The 12,008-nt window shown below is 40.9% G+C and overlaps 1 protein-coding gene across 2 annotated transcripts in view; it reads left to right on the plus strand.

Moving 5' to 3' along the window:
* The window catches only part of SLC25A13 (solute carrier family 25 member 13), a 103,623-nt gene that overhangs the window by 82,199 nt on the left and 9,416 nt on the right, over window positions 1–12,008 (plus strand). For both annotated transcript variants that reach the window (XM_054058138.1, XM_054058137.1), the window contains one exon: window positions 10,508–10,646. In XM_054058138.1, coding sequence (XP_053914113.1) covers window positions 10,508–10,646 — 139 coding nt within the window. The remainder of the gene's footprint in view (window positions 1–10,507; window positions 10,647–12,008) is intronic.

Below are 12,008 nucleotides of genomic sequence, written 5' to 3' on the forward strand. Positions count from 1 at the left end.
AGGACAGGAGGCAGTGTTCCTCTGTTTCTTATTTACAGCTGCAACTGTAAACTGAAGATGCTTCAAAACCCACCAAATGGCCCCCATCCCCCTCCTCCACAATATTTAAATTCCATCTCCATTTTTAAGCATCCAGTTGTTTTAAGTTGTTCTGTTAACATTACAAAGAGGAAACCTGCCTGCAAGTAGATGTATGTATGTTTTGGCCTGGAGAGAAGTTGCAGGTCTGAATGGGATTTGCTGGGGAGTTGGTTTTCCCTTTAAATCGACTTGCTAATTTTTTAGGTGTTTTACTGAAGCTCATGCTTTTGTGTAAATTCCTAGTAAATGTCATTATGGTGTTGATCAGGTCAACATTTACAACTGAAAACACAGATATGGTAAACAGTCTGCATCCCTGAGGCTGTGCAGGAATGGAGGGTAACTACTGACTTTTATTTGGACTAGTAAAAATAAAGCATAAACCGAGAAAGTGTGATAACTGCTTTACTAAAGTTAGTATTTTTTTAGATTTTTTTTTCCCTCAATACCTAGTGTCTTGGGTCGTCTTATGGGTTATTTCTGTTTTCTGGAGTAGATATTTGGTGAATATTTGTAAGGAATGCACTGGAACAGGAGCTGGTTGCAGCACTATATTGCATTGAAACAGTCAGTTATTTAATCAAAAGCTACATGGTTTCATTGGTTCATTCATTTAAGTCCATTTACCTTCAAGAGAAAAAAAAACACAAAGGGGTTTGTTTTGTTTTTACTCTTCTGTGGTCTCTGTTTCTGTCTGTCTCAACCCCTCCAGCCCACTTCTTGTGTTCATGCCCTTTTGTATGTCTAGTTTGGATTCACAAAAATGTGACCAGTGTTACAAAACTGGAAAATTTAACATAACAGTCACAGTCATGCACCCACTGGAGCACAGGCCGCATAAGAAGGCTTGTGTCCAAGCCAGCTCTGTTGTTGGGCAGGTTTTTGCTGTTGTCCACCAAACACTTTGGCACTGTAGCCACAAATAAAATGACAGTCATATCTGCCCTCTCTCCCGTATTCCATCAAGAGTGTTGGTGCACCCACATAATGATCTGGAACAGGAAATTCAAGATTCCTCCTCCGTATGGCTTGGTTGTTTTGAACCCAGACCAGCTCACTTTGTAGCTCCTCATGATGGTTGTAGCCAGGCAAAGGGAGGAGTGGCTTCATGGGACAGCTAACCCATCAGTCTATCAGAGGAGTCCCAGAAAACGCTGCCCAGAGGCATTACTGGCCTAAAATGAATCTCAGCCAGCTAGATTTGGTAGGTACTACCTTCTCTGATAGTGCTTCTAGAAAATTAATATAGTGTGTGTAATGACCAGGTGAACATTAAATAATAATACATGGTTCTACTAATGAGAACTGAAATATCTTGATACATGTGGAACGCTTGTCCTTTTAACAAGTCCAATTAGCTTTAAAAGTATAAAACAGGAATGAGGAGTTTCTGTCTATTTCAGTGCTTTTCATGCTGTTCACTTTAACATGAACAACTCTTTCATTTGCATCTTAAGTCTTTATTTTAACTTCGTCTTTTGTGTCCAAGACAAAGCTTGTATCTCAAGCCCTGAATGTACTTATTTCAGTAGATGGAAGTAAGACTCCATAGATACTGCTGCAGAAGAACAAGAATAGATGCTTGTTTTAGAACAGTTTGATTGTGAATCTTGGAGTTTGTTTATAGGCTTGATGGGCCTTCGTGTGAGTATTCCAGCTATTTAAACAGTGGTCTGTCTTAGCCATGATTTAGGACCAACTGATTAACTTTTCTTTTGTAAGTCTTGAAAAAAAAATTCTAGACTTTTCATTGCAGGTATTTTAATTTGAAATAAATTGATTTCTTTCCCCCTTAAGTTTGTTGTTTGTTTGTTTTTTAAATTGCTTAACGGTCCAGAATTTAAATGTAATATTTTGTTTCATAGCTGATAACAAAGTCTTTTGTTTTCATTTTTTACTATTTGGTATGGCCTGAATTTCTTTTCTGTTATTTTTTTCCCCCTTCTTCTTTTGTGGCCAAAAGAAAGCAAAACCAGTGAAAACTAACAACTCCATCAGTTTCGGTTCAAGAACATAATCTTCCTCCTTTTCCACTTGACTTGTTAGAAAGTCTTATAAAACTGCTCTAAGAAGGGTTGGCTGGAGTTTTCTACAGCTATTTCCACCACACAAATATTCCACTTCTCATGTCTGGATTAGAGGATATCAAATGCCTATGGTGCTCTGTCCTTGGAAAAGGTGAAGATGGCCACTGTCTAGATGAGACCAAGTAAGGCAGGATAATGTGAAAAGCTGTGCACAGGGACAGGATCCAAAGCTGCTTACAGAATTTTCTTTGAAGTCTTGCTTTGAGATGGGAAGAAAAGGATTCACTCAACCTAACAGCTGGCTGGTAATCCATGGAGAGTGAAGAGGAATGATTTGTCTGTACTGCCAGTGGTGGAGCAAATAGGCTTGTTACAGAGATGCAGTAAGTGAAGGGGTATCACATATTTCACAGGAAGATGGAGCCCAGGAGACATGATGCTAACTTGAAACTGGTGTTGCCGTAATGGTTATTTTTCCAAATAGGAGCATTGGTATTTGTAAGAGGTTGCTTTTTGTGATTACCAGTCAGTCTGCAAGCTTGCAGTAGAGCTGAAGTGTTTCCATTGCTCGTCAATGTGAGTTTACTTCTGTGTCGATAACTTACAAACACTCTTAAATCAGGGGTGGTCATCCAGTCTGCTGCGCACTGGCTTTTCTCTTGCTCTGCTTTGGTCCTGTTCTGTTTGTCGCGTTGCAAGGACTGCAGTGAAAATTCTCTTTTCCCAGTTCAGAAATAAATAATCTTGAAAGCTGCTCTTACCACTGTAGGTCAGTCCGGCATGCTCTGCTTACTTCCTATGGATCTCTTATGCTGAAATTCAGGTGAAAATCTGTAAGAGTCCCATACAGTAGTCAGCGAAGAAGAATGTACTTTCACTAATTATAGCTGCAGCCAGAAGATGTGAAGAATTACGTGTGTCAGTCTTAGCTTCGTGAGGCAAATCCTACATGTCTTAACAGGATCTACTGCTTGTTGTTTGAATTCTTATATTTTATATTAATTTCTACTTAGGAAGCACTTCTTACGGATTTTAAGATAAAATGCCGCACCCCTCGATATAGGTAATTTCAGTGTTCATGTCTTGCATTAACAGAGAAAGCCAAGACACAGACAAATAAATCTTAGTCTTGTGTCAACAAATTAACAGAGGAAATGCTATGTAAACCCTTTTTGCATCCAGCAGAGTGAATCTTGTATTGATTATGGTTATAATTATCCCAGCATTCTAGTTCTAATGAATAGCCGTTTGAGGAAGACTGAGAAGCTGGGTTGTGTAGTTTTGATGCTGCTCTGTATTAGTGAGAGTAATGTTCTTTTCGGTCATCCTGCTATACTAGTGATACAGAACAATTCACAGTAGTATTCTGCCGGGGCCTTTGCTCTGTTTACAGACTTGATGTTAGAATCAGAAGAGTTTATGTTGAAAGCCAGTCTGGAGGTCATCTGGGCAATCAGACCCAGTATTTGACCACTTTAATGGTTTAAAACAAATAAACAAAACCAAAAAAACCCTCACCCTTTCCCTAACTGGAGTTGGCCATGTTCCAGCTTCTGTCCATTACTTCTCATTCTTTCCCTGTGCACCTCCAAGAAGAGTTATCTTCCTTGCGCCCTCCCTTTAAGTAGCTGAAGAGAACAGTAAGGTCTCCCCAAGCCTGCTTTTCTCGGAGTTGAGCACACTGAGTTCCCTCTGCCTCTCCTCTTATTCTATGGGCTACCCATCTGCCTTGACGACTGCACGGGACTCACACCAGTGTGGTGAAATATTTCTTGTATTGGAGAATCCAGAACTGAATGCAGGACTCCAGATGTGGTCTCACCAGTGTGTAATGGAGGGGAACAATCACTTCCATTTCACCCTTGCTACTACAGCCCAGGCAGAGGCTTCAATGCAAAGAGGTATTGCTGACCCTAGCTCAACTCGGCCCCCTTTACCCTCCAGACTTTTTCTCCAAAGCTGCCTTCTGGCCACTCAGCCTCAGCCTGTACTGCTGCATAAGACTGTTCCAATCCAGAGGCAGGACTTCGCATCTGCTGATTTGAATCTTATGATGTTCTTGTCAGCCTGTTTCTCCATCCTGTGAAGGTCTCTTTTTAAGTAGCTGCCATGCCCTGTAGCACAATAGCTACTCCCTCAACTCAGTATCATTCACTGACGGTGCAGCTCATGTTCTACCAATGTAGCTGTAATATGCTGTGGCAGATCATCTCAAAAGCCTTGCTCATAGTCAAGGTGGGCAATGTCCATTGCTGTCCCTCATCCACAGGTCTGGCAAACAAGTTAGTCAGCTGTGATTTGGGAAATCTGTATTGATTGTTCCCAATCTCTCTCATGCCCTTCATATGCTTGAAAATGGCTTCTAGGAGCATTTGCTCTGTAAACCTCCCAGGAACAGAGGTGTGCCCCAACAGCTTGTAGTTTTCCAGATCTTCCTTCTTGCTGTTCTTCAAGATATGTGTGGTCTTTGCCTTTCTCCCTTCGTTAGGACTGACTGTACCTTTTGGAGGTAATAACAGCCTCACAAGGACATTAGACAGCTCTCTGGGCACCACTGGAGATCTCTCTTGTGGTCTTCTGGGTTGTGTGTGTGCAAATGGCTTAAGTGGTCTGTCTGTAGGTAATGTTGTGCTCCTGCAAACTTTTCTGGTACGCTTTTGGAATTGAGAGACTTGGGGGCAGATTTTACTAGTGAAAAACTATGCAAAAGAAATTTCTCTGCCTTTTCCGTGTACTTTGTCAATAGGTTTCCTGCCTTCATTGAGCAACAGCCTCACAATTTAATTAGTTGTCATTTCACTGCTGATGTGCTTATAGAAGCCTTTTTTACTCCACCTTCACATCCGTTACTAGGTCCAGCTCCAGATGACTCTTGGCTTTTCTGACTCCATTGTTGCATGCCCAAGCAGTGGTTCTGTACTGCTCCTGGGGGCTTCCTTTTTACTCTCAGCATTTGAGCTCAATGATGAGTTCTCTCTTCATCCATGTAGACCTTCTGATATGGTTGTTCAACCTTCTGCACAGTGAAGTGTACCATCCTAGCGCTTTGAGGAGACTGTCCTTGATGATCAGGATTATTTTCGTGTATCTTTGTAACTCTAAAATTTAGTTTTTATTTGAGGGGAAATTGCAAACATAGTGAATAGAGGTCCGGATCAGATAATTTAGATCTCCTTTCCTTCTCTTCCTTACTCATCAAAGTACTGAAGACCAGAAGGTCTGGAAAAACAAGAGGGTTTTTTTCACTTCAACTAATTGTGCATCATAATATGGACAACAGTATAAAGTCAAAGCTTCTTCTCAGACTCACTTTTCACTGGATGTGCTTTCACTGGATGTTCAGATACTAGGAATTCTGTAATGATATGCAACTTAGAAGTAAAAATACACGTTAATTTCAGCAGTAAAATGATTGGGCATATACAGCTCATTAAGCCAACTGCTGAGTTGGACCCCTGCAGTTCTTAAAAGCTAGAAAGCAAATATTTTTTCTGCCTTTGTCTAAAATTCTGAACTACTTGTATAAATAAGTATTTTAAAACATTGTGCTTCTCAAAACCCAGCTGCTCCTTTGGGGAGACACACTGCAGCACTTTTGCAGAAGGAATTTGTTTCCTCTATTCGTCTTCTTTCTGCCAGTAGTTGTTGCTGTGAAAGCACCAGGGCATGGAAGCTTACAACTAGTAAATTCTTCTTTGGGTACAGATGTTCTGTAAATGACAGCTATTCTTAAAAATATAGAGACAACATATCCCAGTCAGGGAAAATGTCATTTAACCTAATGCAAAATGTTATTTGTGTTGGCAGAAATGGCAAAGGCTACATTTCTGGGTTTCAGTATTTTTAATAGATTTTATTTAGTTTCTGGTCACAGCAGACTATTGAAGTGATTGTACAAGATTAGCTGACATATTTTCTGTCTTCTGCCTTTCTTACACAGTAATATGCATAAAGTCCTAATAAAGTCAGTTGAGTTTATATTCTGTCAGTTACAAAAGGCATCTTTAAAGTGCTAGTGTAAATACACCTTGTAAATACAACTGCTTACTTTGTAGATCATAGAGACTCATATCCATGTAATGCCTGCCATATGTTTAGTAAAATATTACACTTTTTATAAATAATCATTCTGCATAGTGCTTTACAGCATAACAGACAGTGCCACTCCATAGTTTTGCACAACAAAGTTATTCTGTGATCCCAAGAAGATGGTAATTAATACAGTGGTAAATGATTCTTCGAGGAAAGGATACGTCAGTTGTGGCAATGTTTATGATTATAATTACTGGAAGATATTTAGCTCAGGTTCCTGCTTTGGCTGATAGCACCAACACAGTTTGTATTTCCAATACTAGTCAGAAGAGCTTCCAAAAGTCTCTTCATTATTTTCTTTTTGACAGCTTCATAAATGGGCTTCTGGTGTATTGACCTGGAAAGTGTAATCTCAGGTGACAGGATGTGTACCAAGCGCCTGCCTGGTAGTTTTGATAGCAGCTGAGGTATTGCACCTCTGGAAGCTGTGTTTACAGCAGGATGATAAACATAAGAAACACAGTACTGAAAGTTTTGAGTTACATTAATTTGCATCCACCGTGCCTATTTGTGACTGTGTTCTCATACATGAGAACCTGCTTTTCGGAAATTTTCTGTGAAAATAATTAAAAAAAAAGCCCTTCTGACTAAGAAGTGCTATAATTTTTGTCTGCAAACTGAATATGAATTGCTGGCACAGCATTTGAAATCAGCATTTTGATGTGCTAAATCAGTTTGGTATTTTGGTTGGTATAAATATATGTGAAGAAAAAAACCTATAGCAGCTTTTAAGGCAATGTCATTTTATAGTAGAAAAAATTACAGTCCTTGAAAGCAAATGCTGGTAATGTTTGACTGACTGTTACAGAACCTGTTAGGTGCTGTTAGGGCTCCGATTCCAAAGGGTTAAGTCTGTAGTAAAACCCAAGAAGAATGCAAAATTATCAAGAAATGACATGCTGCCTATTGTTTGTAGCTATAGGATCAAAATAACAATTATACATGCCAAATAAATTCTAAACCTGTAAAGGAGAAAAAGAGGGGGTGGCTGTAAGTACAGGTGCCAGAAGCATTAAATAACCCTCTCAGACAAGGTGCACCACTGTTGTCTTGAATGCTGCTAGGTCCCCCCAGTCTGGCATTTTTCCCCCTGCGCTAGACAATGTGCATTCACTGCAGGAGACTAGGTTAAGCCTGCGTCTCCCAGACCTGCCGGCTCCTTCTGCCCAACCCGACACAGAGGTGCCTTTGTCAGTGTAATTACCCTCCCCTTGTAGTAGAAATAGTTTGTTTAGAGCCTTGTTTGCAGGTAGAGCTGGTATAAGCAGGAATTAGCATGCTAAAGAACCTGCCCCAGCACTGACTTGGGCATATTCAACCGAATCTTTGACAATCTTTCCTCCCTTGGTTTATTCAGTGCGATACTATCCGAGATTAAGAGCTTTAAGGTTATTAAAGAGATTGAAGATGGGAAGCAACTGGCTGTTGTCCGAGGGAGGTGCATATCATGATGTGTAGTATCTCCCAACAATTTCATGCCTGGCAGGTCTGCACCTTGGCTGCCAGAATAAACTCGGGCGGATGATCCTTACAGCTTTCTGGGGATTGATTAAAAGTCCCTTTGGCTTTCAGCACGTTGTCCACATCAAAAAGGTGCGAGAAGTAAAATAAATGTTTCTTTTGCTTTTCAAGATACTGTGGCCAATCTTCTTAAGCCTTCCTAATTGGCCTAGGTTGGTTGCGGATGATTAACTTGAAGTTAAATGAGGCCTGCTTTTAAACATGCTTTCCCAGACTTTAAACAGAACGATGGGGGGAAGCTTTAGACTGTTGTGATGCTGGACTGGAGCCAAACTGGGATATTATTAAAGTGGATCCAAGTTTTGATCCAGGTTTTTTTTACACTAAGCCAACTAAATTGATGGACATCCTTCCCCATCCATTCCTGAACATATATTATTACTGATATTACCAATATGCCATTTCTGCCCCATGAAAAAGAGCATTTATATGAAGAGGGAAGAATATTAGCAGCTCAGGCCGAGTTAAGAGTTGCTTGAATTTGGAGTTCGTTGATTTCCGTAAGTTATTTTAACTATGTCGAGATATTTCAGGGTATGAAAAAAATCCTCAGGAAAAAATGTGTGCAGTGTTTAATGACAGCATTGCAAAGAAAATAAAAGTAATGTGCCCTGAGGGCACAGGCAGCAAGGAGATTTACTCAGAGGAAAAGCATGCTCTAAAAATAAATCTTTGAAGAAATCATGTTGGTCTGCGAATGTTTCATTAGTGAGTTTCGTAATTTTTCTGTGAGGTAAATACAGTGCAGACATTTGATCATTTAAAAGTTGGGTTTTTTCCTACAGAACTTGGTAAAAGCGTAGTCTTTTCTTTTATTGTGAAGATTAAAGGTAAACTGTAAAATGGGCTTCTGTTGCATAGAATTCTTGTGTCTGTGGTGAATACGTAAGTCTCACCTTCTCTGCGCCCTCAAGGTAAAGAATATGGGCTTTGCAGGTTACTTTTAGAGGAGAATCCAGCCCAGCATCGCTTTGTTCCTTGGCTGATAACCCCAGTCAGCATGGGCGAACAGTGACTGCAGTGGCAGCGCTTCAAGTTCCTTTACAGCATTTTCCTTAGTGTATCTAGAAAGGCATAACAAGAAACAGCTACTGGCAGTATAAATCATACACATCCAGCTGAGCAACAAGGCAAAGGATCTTAACAGCAGGAGTCATTAACCTCTGAACCAGCTGTCAGGGGAAGTGATCGGTTCTCAATCTGAAAACATCAAGAAATAAGCTGAGAAAGTGTGGAAAGCAGCTGGGGTTGGAGCAGAGCATCTTGTGCTCACTGTGCTAGGTAATCGCAGAAAGTCTGACTAGAAGATTTAGTGGCTGGTTTTAGATAAATTTTTTTTTCAGAGGTATTCTCTGATGGCAAACTGCACTTATTATCATCTCCTATGAAGTGGCTCACAGGACCTGGTTTTCCCATCACATATACTGCTTACCCACCCGCCGCTGCCTTTTGAAGGTGACTTTTCTATTTTTCTGACACTGGGGCAGCTTTTGTATCTTTTCTTGATAACCAGCATTCAGCTTGGATAAGCACTGTATTTTAACTGCTGTTACAGTACAAGCCAAGCTTACAGATATGTCTTGGCATATTGTTATATTTAATTAAATTCTGGAGATATTAGCATGTCGCCTGTGAAACTTCTGGCACTGAGCCATGCCCTGGTAGGCTTGCACATGAGAGGTACAGTAACAAGGGCACCCCAGGAGGGCTCAGGAGCCTCAAGCAGTTTCACTGCAGTTCCACCTTCTCTTCAGAGAGAAGAGTCTTAGGCTCATCAACAAACAACTCATTTCTCAAGCTCAGAAGATTTTGCCCATTTTCCAAAGGCACCTCCTGTTTGTTGCTTCCTGCTGGTCCTGGTGTGTTCAGGCCCTTGTGTCCTCTGGATCTCCATATTGAGGAAAGGCAAACTGCAAGTCCCTTTTGCTGTTGGAATATGGAGATTATTTGTTATTTAATTTTGGCTGCTTCTTCTGGTGCCTTTTTTGCTTTCCCCCCCTGCTTAAAAACCGGTTGATTGTTTGCTGCTACCCCAAAACTTTCCTTGCCTGTTTGCTACCCTCTTAGGATTGGAGGCTGCTATATTGCAGGTAACCTTGTTGGCTGTTTGTATCACTTACAAAATGGATAGCAAGGCAAATTTAACAGTAAAAGCTGAAATACACTTGGAAGAAACTGTATCCCAGATCATATGTACTTCAAAAATCACATATAAGTCATCCTGTTATTGTTCTGCCAAAGAGTCAGTGTTTTGGCCCTACTCTACTTCTTTCTCTCTTTCTCTTGATTTATGTTGCATTATCAGTTTATGTTTCATTATCAGTCTGCATAGATGCATGACCTGGGCACTATTTTCCCTGAAGTATTTATTATAAGTGGGAATGAGAGGGGACAGACCTGTCCTGTGGCTCAGTCTTCCTCAGACACTTCTTAAACTCCCACTACATGTGCATGGCTACAATGTCAGCTGTTTAAAATTCTGCAAAGGTGTTATTGGAGCTTTCTGCAACACATGACATTTTCTCTATTGCCAACAAATAACTGCAGTACTAGGGATTGAGGGATAGTGCGTAGACAAGATAGATACAATCACAGAAGTTACTGAACCAAGACACGGTACGCAAACATTCCTCAGCAGGGTGAAATACATGGATCTCTAAAATTTTTGAGAGAAAGAATTGCCTTTTGCAACAAAACAAAAAATACTGTTGCTCGCTTCTCAGACGTTCATAGTTCATAATATTAAATTTGCACATTCTCAAAACTTGTTCTCTCTTTCAACTTAGGGTGCTAAGGCATGTTTTCTGCGTGACATCCCTTTCTCTGCCATTTACTTCCCTTGTTACGCTCATTTGAAAGCTTCATTGGCAAATGAAGATGGGAGGGTTAGTCCTGGAAATCTGCTCTTGGCTGGATCAATAGCTGGTAAGTGCCTAGATTTTGTTTTGCATGCCGCTGGATTGCATCTGCAGCTCAGTAGTTCTGACAGTGAGAACTTCAAAAAGCTCAGAAGAACCATACGCATTTTGCAACCTTGTGCCCAAATAACAGAAAGCCTCCATGCTATAGAGCGAGTTGATGGTAAAAATAAAGATACTGTGAATTCCTGATATGGTCATTATGTTCAGGAGGAAAAACAAAGGGACGGATTTAAGTGCTGATGTTTTGTATAGCATCTTCCCTTGTGAAGTTGCCGTGCCAGTTTTGTTTGTGGCTGGCTGACTGGTAAAGTTGCATTGAAATGGTTTATAAATAAAATAATGGCATTTATTAAATTCTTTATGATAAAGGAATCTTGACTTTTAGTACATGGAGTGTAAAAGCCAGGACAGCAGTACAGCCCTCCAAAAGCAATGACACAGCCTATGACGAAACGATGACAATTACTTGCAGTTACAGGGTATCCCATGCAGTTACGTGGCTTTGTGAGGATATTGCCCTTTGTGTGTGTGTGTGTGTATTAGACAAAACAGAAAAGCTGGAGAACATTTCTGTTGTGCCGTGACTTGTTGATTCCTAGTGTGTCCAGATGCGACAGAGATGCTGAGTGTGATCTTGAGCTTGCTTGTTTTAGCCTGCTATGTAGTGAATAGAAGAGCCAAATCATGCATAACTTGTCACAGATGCATTTGAGTGTGCCAGAGCCTAAGGGAAGAAACTTAGACGTGCTTTGTAGCCTCAGCTTGCCTTTATGTCTGGTGGTTAGCTGGTCCCTGGCGTTGCACCCAGCTTCCACAACCAAAGGGGACCACTGTTTGGTAGCTGCCTCCTGGAGAGGGCAGCTTGAGAATCCTGCTCCTGCTACGTCCAAGGTTCTTCCCTTCAGGAAACAAATGGGCTTGAAAACATGTAGCAAGCAGGAGGGCTGCCATCAGCAGGTATTTCCATCCTGCTCATTGGAGGCTGCTTGGTCTCTCTGAGCTGCAGCCAAGCTCTTCCTCCAGCGTGGCCCCTGACAGGATGCTGCCAGGTGAGAAAAATGGTGGAGTGACGTGAATCCATTACAGATAGGTAGTTGGTGGTGTAGCTATGTTTTCTCATTTGATTTTAAGCTTTCTTCTCCCTAGCGAAACTGTTCTTGGTCGAGATTATACATGGAACTATATCTGTTGAAGGCCAGTATCTGGGCTTAGGATATAACCAAAGTTTGATGGTACGAATCAGTTAGCCAGTCTTGTTGAAGCACATAGGTTAAGTACTTCTTTGAGTTGGCTCTGTATTCAGTAGCTCGTAGTCCACAGAAATGGACCTGGCACTAGGAAAACCAGACTTGTGTTTAAAAAACCC

This window comes from Cuculus canorus, chromosome 2, assembly GCF_017976375.1.
Source record: "Cuculus canorus isolate bCucCan1 chromosome 2, bCucCan1.pri, whole genome shotgun sequence".
NCBI classification, from domain to species: Eukaryota; Metazoa; Chordata; class Aves; order Cuculiformes; family Cuculidae; genus Cuculus; species Cuculus canorus.